The sequence below is a fragment of the Carettochelys insculpta genome, chromosome 4, assembly GCF_033958435.1.
Source record: "Carettochelys insculpta isolate YL-2023 chromosome 4, ASM3395843v1, whole genome shotgun sequence".
NCBI lineage: Eukaryota > Metazoa > Chordata > Testudines > Carettochelyidae > Carettochelys > Carettochelys insculpta.
In genome coordinates this window covers 54,825,916-54,847,060 of record NC_134140.1, presented here as the reverse complement: position 1 = coordinate 54,847,060, position 21,145 = coordinate 54,825,916, and the positions used below count along the sequence as shown (strand labels likewise).

General features: G+C 41.7%; 1 protein-coding gene across 5 annotated transcripts in view; it reads left to right on the top strand.

Annotated features, from left to right (window-relative positions):
• The window catches only part of MTMR7 (myotubularin related protein 7), a 71,563-nt gene that overhangs the window by 15,985 nt on the left and 34,433 nt on the right, over positions 1-21,145 (top strand). The window contains exons 1-6 of one of the 5 annotated variants that reach the window (XM_074992848.1): positions 9,269-9,505; positions 10,365-10,527; positions 14,255-15,159; positions 18,273-18,430; positions 19,826-19,954; positions 20,637-20,771. In XM_074992848.1, coding sequence (XP_074848949.1) covers positions 15,072-15,159; positions 18,273-18,430; positions 19,826-19,954; positions 20,637-20,771 — 510 coding nt within the window. In that variant the 5' untranslated portion in view covers positions 9,269-9,505; positions 10,365-10,527; positions 14,255-15,071. The other 4 variants (XM_074992847.1, XR_012645372.1, XR_012645373.1 and 1 more) reach the window with 4 other exon arrangements.

Sequence of the window (21,145 nt, the reverse complement as noted above, 5' to 3'; positions counted from 1 at the left end):
CCTTACAACTCCCTTCTTTTTGTGACAGTGAAGAGTACAAGGCTGATTGATAGAGCCCTGGTGTTTTTGATTTTGCACCTCCCATCTAGGCATGCTACATTGAACTGTGGATGAGGCCTGGAACGAGTTGATCTTTTGGTAAGAGGAGCTGTACCCTTTTGGTTTTTTTTGCTTGAGTAGCTTGACAAGAAAGTAATTCTACTTTGTTTTGGTCCACACCCTTTCACTCTGAAAGGCTTAATAATGGGGTGTATTCTCATGTAGCATACTGAGAGTTTATAACAGCCATGGACAATCTCAGTAAGTGAGTGGGCTAGATGAGTGGCTATCCTTCATCTCGGTGGACTGCAAGATTGTCATAGCCAAGAAGGTCTCCCCGGATAGGGCAGTTTTTCTTCCCTCACTGCATGTGCAGGGTTTGTGGAGTGTGCTGATTGAATGGTAGCAGCATTTCGATTGGATAAGGAGGGAGTACAGGGCTTTTACAGTCCATGTTATGTGGGTTCAGCACTCACTTCACTTCAGCTGTATGTCACTGTACTAATACCAGTAGGAAAAAAACCAGTGTAGGTGGAAAACAGTTGAGTCTGGTCACCCTGCACATGGGCAAAAGTAAACAAAATGTTTCACCAGGCCCCACACACAACCGTGATGGGCCATAGGTTGGCCACCAGTGGTTAGAAATCTTTTTGGATAATTGGATCTTTTTAAGAGGCATATCTTACCACAGTGGCATATTTGCAGCTCTTTCTACTAACTTTATATCTTATTTTATTTGTGTCTGTATATTTAATGTACATATGTAGATCTTTAGCATTGCCATATCTTAGAGTGCATTTCCCATTTACCAGAGTGTACGTTAGGTACCTGCATTTGTTTGGACCAGCCTAATTTCTTCTGTTTAGTTTATCTGTTTCCTTGTGAAGATGTGCGCTCAACCCTCACTGGACAGGCAATGGTTAACTCTTCATTGTGGCATTAGGAAGCCACATTCTCTTGACCCTACTGGCTGTGCTCCAAGTGCACACGATGTATAAAAGGGAGCAGAGCGCCTCAGTCTGTGCTGAAAGCTAAGGAAGTAGGATGTTCACTGTGGGCTTCAGCCCAGGAAGTGCTGGAGACTTCAACAGTGGGAACCAATGATGTTGAGGCCCATTACAGCCTTGAGATTAAGGGCAGTCCAGTAGACTTATGGGGTGTATTCACCCTGCACTGGATGGGGTATCCCCTGCTCCCAATCGCATGGCTCTTTTGAAATTGCAGCTTAAAATACTTTATCTCAATCACTGTTTTGTATGATATTCAGTTTTTGCATGCTATCTTGATACCAAATGTTTACTGGGGTTGTGCGGGGATTCCTCCATTCTTCCTTTCCCCAAAATGTGACCTCTGAAGTATATGGTCCTGGGAAAAGACTTGAGCCAGGCTTTTGAGAAGTTTTATTTTTGTTTTTAAAAATATTGAAACTGGCCTTGTGGGAGTTTACTTGGCTTTATGATTTAAGAATTTTCCTACCAAACTGGCAGACAGTGATTTTGTGAGTGTCTGTACAAAAGCACAGTGATTTTTTTTTTCTTTCATATTTTGTAAAATGGAGCAATACATTGTCTGGGTATGACAGTAAATGCTTTCATATTCTGCATTCTGTCATCTGGAACTCTCAAATAACCAGCATTTTAACCATAAATAAATTTTAGTTATGTTTTCCATAAGTACAGTATAGAGAAAGTAAATACAAATAAATACAGCAAATAGTGTACAGTAGTATTGGTAAATGAAGTACTCTGCATACATTTTTGTTTTTCTTAATATCTAATCTTGTTTTTCTTTGACTAGCAATGCGTAACACTCTACTTTTCTATTATCCAGAATATTTGGCAACCTCCCGGTCCTGGGGCTGCTAGATATGAAAGAGTTCAATGTATAATGCCTGTGGTTCTCAGGTGATGGCATTATTCTGCTTATGACTTATTTCTAAGCAATTTTCTGAAAGTTTTCAAATGTATTTTTGTGAATATGTACCTTGAATTATGATAAATCACACTTAGGGCAGCCTGAATAGTAACAAAGAGGAAGCTGTGCTAGTCTATACATTATCAAAACAAAAAGCAGTCAAGTAGCACTTTAAAGACTAGCAAAATGGTTTATTAGGTGAGCTTTTGTGGGACAGACCCACTTCTTCAGACCATAGCCAGACCAGAACAGACTCAATATTTAAGGCTCAAATTCTTGACCTTCCCTGCCAGCCTTCCACTCTCTGATTTGCTCATCTTGATTATCTTTTTCTGATTTGTCCTCCTTGCTTACTGTTTTTGGTTCTCTGTGCCTTAAATATTGAATCTGTTCTGGTCTGGCTATGGTCTGAAGAAGTGGGTCTGTCCCACGAAAGCTCACCTAATAAACCATTTTGCTAGTCTTTAAAGTGCTACTTGACTGCTTTTTGTTTTGTTAGGGCAGCTTGTAACTCGCTCTTTTTCAGTGTACTCTGGACTTCTGTGTTTTCTAAAATAAAATTAATGTACCGATTCTCTTATTCCTCTTTATCATATTGCACATGATCCTATCCCACCTAAGCCATTGGGAGTTTACACTGATTTCAATGGAAGATTGAGGTCTGTTTCTACTGTATTTGTTTTTTCTGCATATCCCCCTCATAAACGTTAAGATCAAACCCAGTTCATCTAAGGGTATGTCTATGCAGCAAAAAATATCCATGGTAGTGAGTCTCAGAGCCTGGGTCTACACATTCGGGCTTGTGCCGCAACGTCAAAAAAAGCCACGCTCAGGCTCTGAAACCCAGTCTCCTTTCTGGGCTGCATTTGTTTGGTGGTTTTTTGCCACATAGACATATCTTAGATACATAAATAGTCCCACTGATTCCAGTGACTTGTGTGACAAGGTTTTGGCCCTAAATCTTGCTCATGCCAATGGCTGGTGTGCAAGGAGTAGAAAGGGAGTGAAGAGTCAAAGTGAGCATGTAACCAGGATTAGGCAGAGTGCTGAAGGAAAGATTTTCTGTGGTCGAGACTAGAGAAGTATGCATGATTACCTGAGGAAAGGCGTGCTTTGTAGGATGATTCAGGCTGTGAGTGTATCATAGAGGTCTGGGAAGTTTTATCGATGCTCTGGGGCTGCAGTCCAGAAGCAGCTGCCATGCCCTGAACTCCCAGGCTGCTCCCCATCTGGAGGAGAAGCAGCGGGACATGGGCCACTCCTCCAGATGCAGCACTGACCAGGGGTTCAAACCCCATCTCTCCTGAGATAGCAGTTCCAGGTCCCTGGCCGTGACTTTTTGTTTACTGTCTGTGACCTGTTCATGATGGGTACTAAAAGTACACAGCACTAAGTCATAGCCTTAAGAATAAGTAACACAAAGTAATAGCTCCAGAACTGGGTGCGAACAACAAAGTCCTTAAGCGTCTATCAGTTAATCTTATTTGCTACCAAACTACATATGAAAATCTAAGTGGGGATGCAGATAGCTCTAAATTTGTCACATATCACCGTCATTTATAGGGTTGTACCAAATTCATGGTCCATTATGGACACTTTCACAGCCATAGGATTTGAAAATGGTTAATTTTCACATTTTCAGGTGTTTGAACCTGAACCTTCACAGTGTATAACCATGAGATCCTGACCCAAAAGAAGATGTGGGGGGTGGGGTCACAAGGCTGTTGTAGGGAAGTCATGGGACTGCCACTCTCACTTCTGTGTTCTTTAGAGAGCAACCAAGAGCTTCCTGCAACTTCAGGAGGTTCCAAGAAGTAGAAATGGGTGGTAGAAGTCCTGGCCAGCTTGAGAGGGATAATACTTTGTTCTCTTTCTGCACAGCTGCAGAAGGTGCTGTCCCCACTGCCCCATGCTCAGCTGCACAGACATCAGGCTGCTGCCCAGTCCCAGACAGCGTCCTGCAGAAGCGGGAGGCAGTCCAAGGTGGATCTGGTCTGGTCCCACGCTTCCACTGCCAGAGCAGTTTTGCGTGGAAGGGACAAGTCCTGTCCCCACACTGCCCAGTTGGCTCTAGGAAGCCCCCTTTTGAAGGGTTGCTTCTAGGAACAAGGAGACATCAGTTTACACAGGAAAGGGCTTATTTCGTGGTCTGTGATGCACTTATATATATGGATTTACACATCTCATAGAACTGGAAGGGACCTTGGGAGGTTACAGCTGTGAAATTGGTAGGGCCCTAATCTTTTATAAACAGTAATTTTGTACAAGAGCAAATGAACCAGGTTTTGTAGGAGTTGGACAACATCTATCCGCTTATGCTTTTGCACCACAGAGTGTATTTATCTTAACATTTTCTAGTTATGACTGGTTTAAATTGTGCTTTTCTGTGTAGCTTTTCCATGCTGAGGCTGGCATTCAGCATAGTATGGCTATGCTGATGTTGAGCTTGCTTGTTTTCAAGGTTACTCCCCTTGTAGCCATTCTGTTCTAGTCTAAGAACCAGTGGTGCGTTGGTTACTGTGACAGGGAGTGACTCAGCAGCGCAGCATCTCCTGCTGGTCACACTGGGAATTAACTTCATCGTCCAACACACACTCCGCCCGCTTCCAGTTGCTGTGTCATCCATGGTTGCTCTGCTCTCTCTGTGCCCCAACCTCTGGGTCTGAACCTGCATTGTTCCCTGAACTACAGCACCCTCTTTAGGCCACTGACCTCTGGGAGAGGCCACTGTTCAGTCCCTTACATCCTTCCAGGGGTATCAGCAGTCCTCAGTCTCTACTCCTTCCTCTGTGGCCCATTGCAGCCAAAGTCTAGTCCCTCAACTTGGGCAAGCTGCAGTCTGTGTAGGGCACTTCCAGGTGTGGCGCATGGGGGAACGGGAGGACCCAGGCCCGCACACTACTCTAGATCCAAGCCCAAGTACCCTCTTGAGAGCAGCCTTGCCCTGCCCTCCTCTCCCTCTATTACCTCTTGCTCTCTGGGCCGGTTCCCCTGTGCTTCTTGCACCCTCCTGGTCTTGCTATCAAAGCTAGCAGTCTGGCAGGTGTAATGCGAGAGCCTCCCTCTCTGTAGTTCCTGTGAGCCTGCCAGCACTGCTGCTTTCCTGCTGGGAGCCAGTTCTTCACCCTCCCTGGTCAGGACACAGCTGACACTGCCATGCGGAGCAGCTCCTTTATATAGGGCTGCTCCGGTGAGCTGCCTGCTGATTGGCTCCCCTAGGTGCCCTTTCCTTTTTGGCTGGCTCCCTCCAGCCTGCTTTAACCTCTTTCCTGCTGGAGTGGGGAAGCCACTCCTCTACAGTTATCTGGTGGGATTTTGGTGGGGAACAAACTGTATTCACAGCTGCCACCCTACAGCAAAACAAAGTAAGAGCCACAGCCACATCCTTAAGGTCAAATTCACATCCTTAATTTGACCTTCCCCAGATTCCAGTTTAAAGTCACTCACCTCTCCTTTCAGTTGAATGGGTTTGCATATGTGTAACGGAACACAGGACATGGAATGCCCCTATGGCTTCCACAGAGGTCAATAGGAGGTATATGCATTTGCTGGCAGAATATGTGCCCAAATGTACTTTTTTTGCTTCTTTTTATTAAAGAGAGTAAATACAATAGTATAAAAATTATTTCATTGAATGAAAGATTTAGGCAGGACCCAAGTACCAGATATAACATAATATTTTTATATTTTATTCATGGAGCTATTTATTTTCTTGAAAATATTTTCAGTCTTAGAAACCATTTTAATTGTTTATATAAATGGAATAAGCTCTGTGTTACAATGCAGTTAGTGGTGTCCTTTGTTTGAATGGCAAAATGTATCTTATACCTTAGCATATAGAACTATATTTGCTTTGCTTTGTTATCATGGGTACAAGTGTAGGTAATGGGATTGCACTACACCACAATCGGACTTCCATGTCTTAATCTAACTTTCTTTCTCTGTCATCTCTTCATTTAGGTGGAAAATGTGTGCTTAATTGACCGTATATCTTCCAGGAAAGCTGCAGTGGGGACTTTGTATTTAACAGCTACTCATGTCATCTTTGTGGAAAATGTGTCTGAAACTCGTAAAGAAACTTGGGTATGATTATGTATTAGATTTACTCTTTTTTTTCTTTTCCACATAAGCTTGTGACAATCATCTCTTATTGGGGTGGAGGAGGGAGTTTGGGGTCTGAGAGGGGTCTGGTGTGCAGGAGGGAGGTGCAGGGGTTTGGGTTGTGAGCTAGGGCAGGAGGGCATTGTGACCCAGGGGCAGGAGATCAGGGTGCAGGGTCTGGGAGCAGGTATGAGTACAGGAGGAGGGGCAGAGGGTTTGTGTGGAGTGGGGGGGCAGAGGGTGGGGGAAGGTGGGGGTCTGGAGTGCCAGAGACAGGCTCTGGTCTGGAGACTTATCTGCACAGCTGCTGGCTGGTAGCTTTACAAGGCCCTGAGACAGGCTGTCTGCCTGCAATGGCCCCAGATTGCTCTAGACTGCTGCCTGCTCCATGAAGCAATATGCTCCAGATGCCAGAGGGGAGGGGGAGGCTCCATGTGTTGCTCCCGCCTCCAGCAAAAAGTCTCTCAGCTCCTATTGGCCAGAAACCATAAACCAGATGATGGGAGCTCTCACGTTTTTCAAGGGGGTGGCAGCAGCACAAGATGACACCCCTCCCTCCCAGCATCCAGAGCATATCGCTACATGAGCAGGAAGTGGCCGCTCTGTACTTGCGGCAGTCCATGGGCTGGATCCAGTGGCTTGATGGGCTGGATGTGGCCTGCGGGTCGTATCTTGCCCACCCCTGTATTAAAGTGTTCTACGGTAATCACAATGGGAACACTGCTTCAAATTACAGTTACTGATATCCTGTGGGGAAGAATAGGGCAGCAATCATGAGCTGCTATGAATTTGTTATTCCTGCATGAAGAAGTAGATGAGGCTATCAGTATCTGTCTGAGCAGTATCCATTCTTTCTCTCTCTCTCTCTCCTCCTTCTCCCTTTCCCCACACAGAGGTAATTTAGTATCTCTGGCCACCTATTTTATCTGTCCATGCAATTTGTCTGTCTATTTTGTCAACTTTATATCTATTTAGGTACTGATTCACCTCCCTCACTATCCAATCTGAGTGTCTATCTGTAGTTTAATTAATAACTTTGTTGCCCATTTGATATTAACCATAAATTCTGTCCTTTCTTCCCTCCAGTGCTCCCATTTATTATACTGTAAGATATGATGTTTGAGTTTTGCCAGTGGGGAGGGGCAAAGTTTTTTTGGCTGGAATTTTTAAAAATTTATATACAGTAAAAGCTGTGTTATCCGACACTTTGCCACCCAGAAAACTCTAGAAAACGGCATTTCTGATATCTCCCAATACAAATCTTCAATCTAGTAACTGGGACCGATGCTGAAGCTAACTGGAATCGATGCCGAAGCTATTCAGGACCTGAGTATTTCCAAGTGCAGTCGGACTACGCTCAAGTTAGCCAAGAAGAGCCGAATGCTGTTCTTTGTGTTTGTATCCGCCATTGTGATTGGTTGGTGTATTACTCAGTGTTGTTGTCCTGTATTATTGTAAAATATCAGCACCACCCTACAATTATGGCATCCAAAATGCCAGCAAAAAGCAAAGGAGAGAAGCGTAAGAGAGTTGTGTTGACATTAAAACAGAAAATAGATATTTGTACACGTCTTGAAAAAGGTGAGAATAGGAATATTTTGATGCAAGAGTACAATGTTGGCTCATCCACGATATATGATATCAAGGCTCAGAAAGGACGATTGCTCAATTTTTTTGCTAGCTGTGAATCAAATAAAGCTGTTGAACAACGCCGTACTCTTCATATGCCTAAATTAGAGCAGCTAGACAGTGTTTTATATGAATGGTTTTCATTGAAACGAGCGCAGGGTGCCTTTATCACTGGCCCAATGCTTATTGAAAAGGCAAAAGACTTTTATAAGCAAATGCAATTGACTGAGCCATGTGCATTTTCTGATGGATGGCTTTCGTGTTTTAAACTTCGTCATGGCATTAGAAAGCTAGATGCATCCAATGAACAAAAATCAGCTGACCATGAAGCTGCAGAAAAATACTGTGAATTCTTTAGAAATTTAATTGCTGAACATGATCTATCCCCAGAACAAATTTATAATGCTGATGAAACAGGCCTATTTTGGCGATGCGTGCCAAATTCTGCCCTAGCAAGTTTAAGTGAATCTAGTGCTGTTGGTTTCAAGCAGAATAAAGACAGACTAACTGTTCTTATATGTGCTAATGCTGCAGGCTCACATAAAATAAATCTTTTGGTGATTGGAAAGTACAATTGTCCTAGAGCTTTCAAAGGTATTACACATTTACCTGTTGTTTATAAAGCGCAAGCTAATTCATGGCTGGACAAAAAAATTGTTTATGACTGGTTTCATCATGTGTTTGTACCTGCAGTGAAAGAACATTTTAGAAAAATAGGCTTACCTGAAAATAGCAAAGCTATTCTATTGCTGGACAATTGTAGTGCTCACCCTGATGAAACAGAGTTAGTGTCTGGTAATATTTTTACCATCTTCCTGCCTGCCAATGTTACTTCATTGATACAACCTATGTACCAGGGCATTATACAAAATATGAAATGTTATTACAGAAGAGATTTCTTGAGAATGTTGATCAATCACGAAGGCACTATACAGGACTTTCAATCTTGTTACAACATAAAAGATGCAATTTTTAATGTTGCTTGTGCCTGGAACTCTGTTAAAAGTGAAACATTAAGGAGAGCTTGGAGAAAATTGTGGCCAGGTGTTATGTTTGCAGCAATGTCTTCTGATGACGATGAATTTGATGGCTTTAAAGTGAAAGTTGGACAAAATTCATTAACACAAATTCTTGAAACGGTGGAGGATACTCCTTCTTCACACCCAATCAACAAACTTCATGAGAGTGAAATGGGAGAGTGGGGTAAAGCTGACAAGCAGGTTGAAATGACGCATACTGGTACTGATCCAGAAATAATAGAGACTGTTTTTAAATCTGAAAAGTCAGAGGACACTGATAAAGACAGTGAAGAAGATTTTAGTGAAGAGGACAAAATAACATGGGAAAAGGCTGCTTCAGCTTTTGATACAATAATTAAATTTGCAGAAAGGCAGCCATGTTATACTGCCCAGGAGGTTATGCAGTTGCACTTTCTGTACTCTGCTTTTGTGCAAAAGAGGCAGAAGACAAGTGAGCAAGCTGACATCAGGGATTCATCCAAAAGAGCAGCTGCTGGAGTGTGTCTTAGGGTCAGTAGGGATTCAGCCCAATCTCCTACACCGTCTACATCTACTGTACAAAGATAATTGATGATGACCCTGAGGCACCACAACATCCTGAAGTGCCTTCTGAATCATCATAAAAAGACTAAATTATGTTCAGTATAATTTTAGCGTTAAGTGTAGTTTTTAGCGATCTGGGTGCATGCCCGTAGTAATATGTAGTGTCATAAAATGATCTGTGGAATAGAAATTTTTACCTGTGTATACCTAAGTGCTTCAAGAGACCGACCATTCTGCAGTGCAGTACTACTACTGGGTTGGTGAGTACCTGTATACTCTTTTATATTTTTATTCTTTTTGTTGTATTCTGATCCTTTGAAAATTGGTGTTCTGTTGATAAGTATAGTTAAATGGAATTTTTGACTCTCCGGCATCTCCCATTCTCCCAATATGCCGGATAACAAAGCTTTTACTGTAACTGGTGCTGTTTTGACTTCTCACTCTAAAGCTGGATCGAAGGAGATGTCTCTTTTATAACCATTAATTTTACATTTTAAGAAAGCAATTAGATGTCATGATTCAGTTTGCATTTTAACACCCATTGAATACATGAAGCATAAGAGAATTTTTTTTTCTTCTGGAATGGGAACAATGTCAGTCTCTTAACAGTTGTGCCTGGAAGTGGAGAAAAGAGGAAAGAGTTATAAGAGGAAGGTTGTGAGGGCGCTCTGACATGCTCTGCTACTGTTTAGACCATGGAAAATCAGTGTAGAGCAGGGGTCAGCAACCTTTCCAAGGCGGAGTGCCGAAATTTGAACTTGTGACCTCTTTGTAAGGTCTAAGTGCTGGTGATACTTTTTAAAGTCAGTAATAGTCCTACTTACAACAGCTTCATTAACAAATCAATAAAGATGCAAAGCTTTACCATTTAGGTGGTGGTCAGTAGCATTAGCTGGTCTTTTGTTAATTCACAGGCAGTATGGCTTTGAGCCAAGCTCCCAGCTGCATGGGGGAAGAGGGGCGGGACAGAGCTTCCGCCTTGCATGCTGATGAAAATTGGCTCATGTGCCCGTATTGGCACCCGTGCCGGGGGTTGCTGACCCCTGGTGTAGAGTGAGATTTCTGCTTACCATACCTGTGTCATTTTTCCAGGCATAACCAATTTTTGTCCTTTTTCAGATTCTTCACAGCCAAATTTCCTCTGTTGAGAAACAGGCCACAACTGCTACTGGTTGCCCTTTGTTGATTCGTTGCAAGAACTTCCAGATCATCCAGCTTATCATACCTCAGGAAAGAGATTGCCATGATGTTTACATATCCTTAATACGTTTGGCACGGCCAGGTATGCAAAGGCAAGGCAGCACTGGCCTGATTGAATCACCTTTGACGGGAGCGGAGGTTATTAATGATGGACTATTCCCAGCTGTTTGAAAAAGATGCTGACATAATCTCACCATCAGGGCCAGGCAATCTCTGTTTGTAAATAGCTTGGAGAGGTTCCTCTGTCTCCATCAGCAGCACTCGCACAAGAGGTTGTTGTAATGTGTCAAAAAGTCATGTCTGGGTAGAGATCACCTATATGTGATAGCTGGTGAGCCCAGGGGTGATGGCAGGCTACCCTGTGTGGGAAGTCCAGAGGGGTTAGAACCTTTGCACACATCTTTGAAATGTGTCAACCTCCCTGACAAGCCAACCACAAAAAACCCGAACACCCATGATTATGCTGTATACAACCGTACGGTCTTCTGCGAGTGTCATCCCATTCTGTGCCTTAAGTGGCTGGATCTAGCTCAAGTGGCAAAGCCTGTAAGAGATTTTCTGCCTCCACCTCCACCCAGTGATTCAGTCTGGCCAGTGACATTCGTCTGAATTGTTTTCTGTGCTCCTCAGCTATATCGGATCCTGAGGAGATGTAAAGTGAGAGAAGTTCATTTCCCTCTTTGTCATTTGCAAATCTGCACATAGCAAGAAGCAATCTGACCTTTCATTTGTAATATTACTGTTCTCATATTGTGACTGCAATAAGAGGAACTGCCCCCCCCACTTTTTTTTCCTGTATTGAAGTTTCTGGAAAAATGTTAAAAAAGGAAGGAAAAAAGGGAAATTCAACAGCCTTGGATGTTTTTATGCTTGTTTACTTCTTGTCTGTGCTTTGTAATTTTGCTTGTATTACATCTAAGGTACGTACAAGCGTGTAATGTTTCTTTTGTCTTATTCTTGCAAGATAAATTACTTGGTGAAGTATAAAACTTAGCAGAATGAACTTATCTGCACTAAACGTATGAGGAGTAATTTTAAAATATTTAATACAAGTAATGTTAAAAAATTGTAGAATATACAGGTTAAGGAAAGAGCGTCTGCACATCTTGCTATAGTACTTAGAGATTATCCAAAAATATAAAGCTTGTTTAAAAATCATTGGATGTATGTAGTACACGCTCAACAAAAACTTAAATTTAGTTGAATAAATTTTAACAATATGGTTTAGAAATTTGCATGGGATTATTCAGGAACTTTACTTGGGAAAAGTTCTACAGAGTGTTGGTTGCAGAAAGCAAATAAAATCAATGAGTGACGATTATCCTTCAGTAGTTGAAAATGTAGGGTAGTTTGTCCATTAGAAAACATAGTGCATTAGGAGAGTTTTTCAGTTACTTTCTCGACTGTGCTTCTTATCAGCACTCCAGGTCATGCCTCCTGGTATTGGTGAGGTCCAGTGACGTTTCTTAGTAGGTGTCCCTTGACCACCGTATGGAGTCCAGCACAATGAGTTGCCTCATCAGCCAAGAGTAAAGATGACCAATTTCACAGTCTCTTAACACTCACTCCTTATTGGGATTCTATGAATCCCGGTCTCTCACAGCCAGCACCTCGTAGTCTGCAGCTCTCGGAGTGTGAGCCAGAGCGGTGTATTTTTCCAGATTTTGAGGTTGGGCATCATGCGTGGCAGGGGTCCGTGTCTTGAAGTGCACTGTTGCATCCACTGCGATGATCGTCTTTCCTCGCTAGTGGTGATATCTGACTGCAGTTGGCTCTCTGTTCCAGGGATGGTGGAGTTCATGGTAACCTTCCCCACAGGTGGCAGGAGGCTCTGACAAGGCAACCTTGGATGGCGTTGTGTTGCAGCTGCCATGCTCTGGAGTGGGGCTTGTAACTACATAATATGTGGGGTAGTGTCTTGTTGGTATAGCTGCACTTCCTGCATCGTTCATCCTGATTCCTGTGGTGAACAGCTCTGTTCGGCAGTACGTAGTCGAGCTGCACCTGATGCACGAACCTGCTGTCAGCAAGCTTGGGTGAAGCTGTCCCTTGGGAGGAAGTGGTTGCTGGCCTCCCATTTTCACATATGTCAGCTTTTGTTATGGGGTGTCTGTTTTTTTTTTCTTTCTTTCTACACTGAACACAGATTTTTGAGGCATCAGAAAAGATGCAGAGCAGGTGCTGTATAAAGAAAATGCCTGTTGCCAGCTAGGCGCTTTAATCTTACCAGTGTTTTGCTCCATCTGTATGTGGATTCTGAACAGGTTCAAATCTAGGACCTAAAGTAAGTTTTGAAAAACTGAGTTCAGTTGTGCAACTGATGGTAATTTTTGACCCTTTTAAAAGCAAGAATTGAAATATTGTAGAGTCCAGCATCAATTCCTGTGTTTGTGCAGTCAGTTTAAGAATTAATTGGAAGGGATGTTGCACGTGGCTGGTTTGATGCAAATAATCCAGTTTGCAGCAGAAAGCTCAACTCTGTCTTTTAATGTTACAGGAAGGCCCCACCACTTGCAGGAGTTATGTTCTAGTGAAAGCCACACATGGCAAAAACCTGCAAATACCAGAAGACAGGGTGGGGAAGACGGGGGAGGAGTTTGTGGCACAGAAACAATGCATTGTCCTCAAAGAGCATTTTATTGCCTGCTGTTCAACAGTCCACAAGCCAGTTTAACTTAAAAGCAATAATTTAACAGCCAAACTGAAACACAAAAGCAGTGCAATAACTTCAGCCTTAATCACCCAAAACAGTTCTTTGAACTCACTGCCTGGGAATTTTATGCCCCTCTGGGAGGGGAGGATTAAGGTGGGAGGGGGGGTGGTTCACAAAGGAAAATTGTGATGGGAAGCTGTTTAGTCTTGCTTTTTAAGTCTTAAAATTTCCCGGTCTGGCAGCATTGCAGCAACACTGTCCCTTACATTTTGGTGCCTTTTTTAAAAAAAAACAAAAAAAAAACTATAATGCACAGTAGATTTGTTAATGACATACCGTCTAGCTACTGAGGCCACAGAGCAACCACTTGCTCCCTTATCCAGTAATTTGGCTTAATGTCATCAGCATATTTTTTCCTTTTTAGTCCGTTGACCACTTTTTGCATCACTCACTTTTCTTTTTGGTGCCATAATTAAGGCTGGGTGTTCCTTTAGCGAAGCATTTCCCAAACTGTGTTCCATGGAACAGTGGTGTTCCGTACAATGTGAATAGGTGTTCCATGGGAAAAAAAATTGATGCCAGCAATATTTTACCTTCTAAAATATTAAATATGAAATGATGTATGGTGTATCAAAATATTTGAATAGTATTTAGATTGCAGCTATATTAATATTTATAACACGTTCATGATAGTATAGTTGTTATGCAACTCATGCCAAAACAGAGTTGATTTGCACTGTTTCAGCATGAGTCATGTTCAGAGAAATCGCACAATGCTGTGCCTTCTGTGAGGATCCAACTCTTCAGTGTTGTTCCTAATATTAAATGGATTTGTGATCAAAAGATGCAAAAACATTCTTCCCATAAAAAAAACTGTCAAATGTTACTTATTTTTATGTTCCATTAGGTCTCTGTAAAAATAACGAATTTATAAAATCACAGAATTTAAAAATATTTTCCGTACTAATTTGTTTTGCATTTCTTTTACATAAAAATGTTTTTATGCTCTAAGGAAGGACAGTCCTTTCTTGAACAATATTGTCCTTTCTATTTATATACAAAAGAATGACACTAACCATCGTGCTTTCAGCTGTTTGATTGATTGGGGGTGTTTTTTGGGTTTGTATTAATTTTGAATTTTTATACTTAATTATAGGGTTGCTAACCATCCTCTTATCAGAAGGACATTAGTTGTTCATTCAGCCCTTTTCTCTTGTTTTCTGTTCTCAGTAAAATAAAAGACATCTAAAAACTCTCTCAAATTAGCTTTTGAGCTTTTTCAGTATGAAACCCTTCCCCTTGCACCCCAATGAGCATGTATGTGTTCTGTCAATACGTTCCAAGCCCAAAAGCGTTCTGTGGGTAAATTAGTTTGGGAAATGCTGCTTTAGCGGCCTTACTGTGGCTGTGAGGGAGCTTTGAGACAGCATGGGCATGCTGAATCGCGCTCAGGACAGCGAGGGACGCTGCGGTGTGGCTGACACAGTGCGGCACAGCGGGAAGCAACGAACTGCAGCGTGGCGAACTGTGAATAAGTGGAACTGCGAATCTGTGAATGACGAGGCCTTCCTGTATTTTGAAAAGGAAACGTTGCAAAGAACTGACAGCATCAACATTAATTTTCATCTTGCTACGAGAGAGTTTAGTAGAGCCCGTTTTCTCCAGTGTATTAGGTAAAAGTTGCGTAGCAAGATAGAGCAGCATTTGAACTTGGTAAAGTGTGTACTATAACTGGAAAACCACAGAAGGAATAGGTACACTGGAGTGCGTATATTTGCGTATTCTAGGTGATGTAGGGTGAAAGCAATTGGAGTGCGTTATAGACAATCAATTTAAGCTCTTGGCTGTGCTGATGTAAATCTGGATTAATTCTACTGGCTTCAGGACCTCATTATGTTTTCATACAAGCCTGGAAAAATGAGATTCTGTAATGCTCCTTTCCTTGAAGGGAGAGAAGGTGTTTATTAATATTCATGGAGAAGTGGATTTTGACTCTGAGTGTTGCAGTACTATGGAATGACACCAAGAAGAGCAAATGTGGCCAGGAATGCAAGTTGAAAGGTAGGCGGCGTGTGAGAAGCTGTTTGCTGGACATTGGTAGCATAGTAGAAGTACCTTGAGCAGGACACACAGGCAAATGAGGGCAGACAAAAGAATGGATTTACTCTGTGAACTCTACTGAATATAACAGTGGGGAGGGGAGATTATCTCCCTCTCCTCCCTCATTTAAGTGAGTCTAGTGTGAGATTTGCAGGTCTATCATACAGCCAGGGATTTTTTTTTTCTGGTGGTGCATGCCGGTATTGCATATCAGCACCTCCATATGAATGTTCCCTCTGGCCGAGGTTCTTGCACCCTGGCCAGCTCCCAGCTGTGGGGTTCCCTTGCTCCCCAGCTGGGGTTCCCAGCTGTGGGGGTCCCCCACATGCCAGCTGGGGGAAAGGACTGGCACTTTTTTTTTAAACAAAATTACTGAGTTGAGATTTCTAAATCATATTCTTTCTTAACCTAACTGTCCCTCCATGATACTGTTATGAAGTCAAGAAAACCTACCAGGCATCTGCCAATATTTTCCCTAGTGAGAAAAATATTTCCTGACCTCTGAAACAGGCAACTGATCAGACCCACTGTATCCTATAAACACAATTCTTATATTCATAACTGAGGAAAGGGAGGTTGGGGGCAACCAAAAGAGAGCAAGAGACATGAAAAATCCTAGGCAAGGACCTAAATTAATATGGGGAAGACAGTAAGTCAATTGGCTCCTGTCTCCCTCTGGCTAGCCAGTGGACTATAGGGAGGGGTTAGAGGCCCACCCTGGCAAGGAATGCCTCTCCTTCCTTCTGAAGCATGTGGGTGGCATTGCTGTGGAGCAGCACCATGTTCTGCCTCTTAACAGCCAAACAACTGCTATGGACATTGTGCAGGGATAGGAATCTTACTCCCCTGAAACTAATACGACTAGTTGTAAAGTGCGTGGGATTTTGGCCTGCCAAAACACTGGTTGATGCAACTTTCCTATCTTCAATTTCTGTCTGTCAGGGCACAATATGTATTTGTGAAAACCTTTATGTATCGTGATATTACTACTTAGGCAGGCTAGATTTACATACAACCAGGACATGTATATTGTCATTTGATATATTTGTGAAAGTTTCTGGTTAGTTTTCTGAACAGCCACAATGGAAAGGAACTAATAGAAGCGTAACTTTAGTCAGCTAGTTTTGGCAACGGAGGTGCAAAATAAATGCACTCAAATTTTTATTTGACGTTGCTTTTTCACATTAAAATTAACAGTTCTGCATGGTTGTACATAAGCAAATGAGACGTAGACCAGGACTCAGCTTTCATAAACCTGTGCTATAACAAAAAAACATGGAAAAAAGTTTTATACTGCATTTCAGTAATCGTCTTTCCCTTTCTTTAAATTAGGTCTCTGCTGATCTTGAACTCAGTGCCTGAGACATAAACATTTAACAAAAGAATTTTCCTTCCTTTCTTTCTTTCTGTCCTCCTATTCATTAATAATTGTTTCTTAAGAGGGAAACTGAATTCTCCAAGAGTGTGGATAACAATACAAACTGCACAAGCTTTTTAGTTATGGAAACCAACATGTAATTAGAAGCCAGAGATGTGCTTTGCCTTTATTTTTTTTCCTGCGTTGTGCTTTCTGTATATTTAATGGAAATTTAAAATGACTGTTTATTGCTTTGTTACAGCTAAAAAAATCACCTGTACTAAAATGGAAATTGAATGCTTGGTGCAGAAGAAAAAGGAAGTTAATATAAAAAACATTTTTATTAAAGCCATGCGTGAAAAGTCCCCATTTATTTTTGGCTTATGCTGCTTATCAAGAACATAAAAGAAGAAACTGAGCATTATATTAAAACGTGTTTGATTTTAGGATGATTGTAATCTTAAACAGATTTATCAAATAGAGACATTTTGACAATAGATGTGACTCCATTTGCTAGGATTCGGTGTACTTGAGTTTAGTTTACACACTAAAATCCTTAATCCAAAAGCTATAAGGACTTAACAGCGAGAGGATGAAACAAGAAAAGGATGGTAGGATCATCTCAGTCACAGAACACGCTAGCTGTCAGATTTTGGTCATAAAATATCTGTTTATGTATAAACACTATGTTTGAAATCCAGTCAAGTTACCATATACATTTTTAAAACAAGAAATACTTTAAATGTTATGTATTGTATGTCCATGAACCAAAATTAACATAAATATGCAAACAAGAGTTTGAAATCATTTACATGTAATAATTTAGAGAAATAATATGTTCATGCTACTGCAAAGTAGTCTGTGTATCTTGAATGCCGTTGCATATCATTCAAAGACAGATTTTTCCAGTCTTTACTCATACAAAACATGGAGTTAATAGAAATTTTGCTTGAGACAGAGTAAAACTTGAGTTCAGATTTAAGCATTGATTCATTATTTCTGAGTCCAGTGAATCTTGCAGGATTTAGTCCATTGTTTCTGCCACTGGATCAGAATTTAAAAGAAAAAAAAACAAACCCTAAATGATCTGTGGTAAGATTTCTGCTGGACCACAAATTTTGATCCCTTTGTTGATCTTAGCTTTCCCTTTTTCAAGGAAGCATGCTAACTCTGACATCACACCTTTTTGCTGCTTATCTGCATATTCACAACTGAGCAGCAAAGAAGTTTGAGAGTGTTACGATATTGTAAGTCACATCAATCATACAGCTGTGTAAGTGGAAAAACAACCCCAACAAACAGCAGGACAGCCCACAATTTTCAAAATCAACTTCTAGGCTACAGTGGGGATTGACAGTCTGAGCTCAATCCACTGAGAATTGAAATAATTCAACTCATTCTGCGGTCAACCCCTGTAGTACATCCCAGGTGAGTCAGTAAGAGGGTTTCTGCCATCGAGCCCCTCATCACAGTAAGACCACAGAAGGTACATCAACTACAGCTACGTTTTTGACATAGCTGGAATTGCACGCATTAGGTCAACTTTCTACATTACTGTAGTTATAGGGTAAGTAATCAGTCTGTGGGCTTTTACACAGCAAAGCATACAATTCTACATAAGAATCCATATAGAGGATAATACCCCAACTTTGCTTTTGGAGACTTTGGCCTCAGATCTGATTTATTGTGCTATTGTATTGCCTCTTTTCTCTTTCAGTGAAATATGAAGAGCTCTACTGCTTCTCTTTCAACCCAAAGTTAGATAAAGAAGAACGAGAACAAGGATGGAGGCTTGTGAGCCTCCATGAAGAATATAATCGGATGGGTGTTCCAAATAACTATTGGCAGATCAGTGATGTGAACAGAGACTACCAAGTGTGTAATTCTAATTTTGTTACAGTAGATTTCACAGGACTCAGCCAAGGCAGTGGCCTCATGGTGCTAGGTGCGGTAGATTGCCTGATAAGAAAATTCCTGTCCTAAAGAGCTTAGAGTGGGAGAAGGAGGTGCGATGTGCAACGGTTGTACAAGGAGATAAAGTGATTTGAACTTTGCTTTGCTGTCCTGGGCTAGATTTAAGCACATGCTTAAAGTTAAGTTCTTGAATCATGGCTGTGCTGAATGGAGCCAGTGAGAGTATTTAAAAAAAAAACAAACTAATTTCTGTCTAATAGTCACACAGGCCATTAGTTTGAAAGAAAGAATTTAATGCTGTCTTTTTACCTTCTTGTTCCTGAAATTCCGTGTAGTGCTGTTGAGGGTTGTTTTGTGATGGAAAACTTTCACAATGGCCTGACAATTCACAAATTTTAATTCTACTCCTTCTGACCTAGCTAGCTGCTGTTCCTGTCCTGCCCTACATTTGTCTGAGTCACAGTTTAAAAGTATGATTAACATTCATGGAAAGAAACAACAGACTAACCCAGTTCTGAAGTAAGCTTATTCATACACTTCAGCTTACTTCCCTTGTGCCTTGGCAGTGGAGCGCACACCTGCTACATACGATCTCTTGAGGTTTTGGGACCTCCTCAGAGGAGACTCTGTGTTCTGCCAAAACTTCATTGTTTTCTTTTGTTTCTAATATAGAATGTTTGAATTTGTTTATTGTGGAACAAGTATGAGAGCAGACTTGATTTAGAGCAGGGATTACAACTATCTTGGAGGTGGGGCTGCAGTTGTAAGCAGGGGTCAGGGTGTTGTGTCCATCCTTCTCTTCCCATTTGCTAGATGATAAGGGAGGAAGAGAGAGAAGGGGGCAGGGAGGCAGGGGTGGTAAGGAAAAGGTTGAAAGCCTCCGGTGTAGGGCACATGTAGGGTTCAGTGAGACATGGCTTTAAATATAAGGGATCAGAATGAGCTGATGAAGGAAGACTGAATTATGAAACATTGTAGAAAAACAAGGCAGTTTAGATACCAAAAGCTCTGGAAATTATTTATTTAGATGGAAGAAAAGGGTAATAAAGGCAGAAAAAGTTGGGGGGGGGGAAATATACACAGAAGGAAGAGACAGAGTATCATTTTAATATAAAATTCAGTCAAAGATTTTTCTCTTGCTACAGAAATAGGCCTGAATCTGACTGTTAAACCTCTCTTCCATTAGGGGAACAGGCTACCCTGTCATGGGGGCATGTTTATGAAACACTTTAGGATCTTCAGAACGAGGGTGGTGTGTAATTGTGATTTGGTTTTTGTATCGGTGATGGTTAAAGTTAACATTCAAGCTAAGTTCTCTTTGACTAGAAGAAGTAAGCGAACGGTTTCCTTTGGCAGGTCTGTGATTCGTACCCTACTGAAGTGTACATACCAAACTCTGCAACTGCACACATCATTGTGGGGAGTTCTAAATTCCGGAGCAGAAGGCGTTTCCCAGCCCTTTCCTATTACTGTAAGGATAACAATGTAAGTGTGGAGCTGTGGTTGTGGAATGAGAGGGTGTGTTTGTGTAATTGTGGTGCCTTAAATGCCCTGCTGCTGTAGCTCAGAGCCTGGACACCAACATTCACCCAATAAGCGTATAGTTCCCTGATCCTGCTGGTGGTTGCTACTCTGAAAATGATCTCTTCCTACTGCAGCTTCCAACACAAATTCAGTAGGCCACTGAATTTTCACATCTGGTTCAAAGTGCTGGACTCTTTCCATTGTCTGGACATAGCAGTTTATCAGCTCCTCCCGACATGCGTGTTTTAAATGCCTTTTAGTCACTGACCTTCAAGCACAACCTCCGTGATCACCCATAATTTCACATACAGCAGTGTGTGTATGTGTATTTATATAATTTTACAACAATACTATTGAGTAGAAACTTGTTAATTTTCAAGTGGTTTTTCACGAGACTTATTTTATACAAAAACATTGCAATATCATGCAGAGTATGAATACAGTGGTATCAACAGTCACCACAGCATTAAATTATTAGTACTTGGGTATGTTTAATTCATAATACTGCTCTGCTCATCCTGTTAACTGCACATGTAATGGAGCTGTTCTGTTCACTTTCTAGTAACATTTTGTAAATAACTTAGTGAACTAAATTGTTAATGCACACTAAATATCGGGGCGGGGATTGTTTGTTTTCATGCAGGCCTCAATCTGCAGGAGCAGCCAACCCTTGTCTGGCTTCAGTGCTCGTTGCCTTGAGGATGAACAGATGCTGCAGGCCATTAGAAAGGCAAACCCAGGAAGCAATTTCATATATGTTGTTGACACTCGCCCGAAAGTAAGTGTTACAATTCTGGCACATATTTAACACACATTACAAAATCGGATAACATACAACAGTCCAAAGTATGGTGGCCCCGAGGGGCTACATTCTGATCTCCATTGCTCCCAGGTAAATTCACAGTAATTCCACTCTGTAAAGTTACTTTGGATTTACCTAGTGAGTGTGAACTCCAAGTTATCAACCTTTGAAAAATCAGGGTTCACACATGCTGGAGCTTAACAGCTGAAATCTCAAAGATCCCATCTGCACTGAGCCGTCTCCATCCCCTCCCAACTCCTAGCGCTGACCAGACTACATGCACCATCCCCACAGAGCAGCTGAGCCTCCTTCCTTTCTCACAGCTCTACCTGTGATGGGCCTGAGCACGT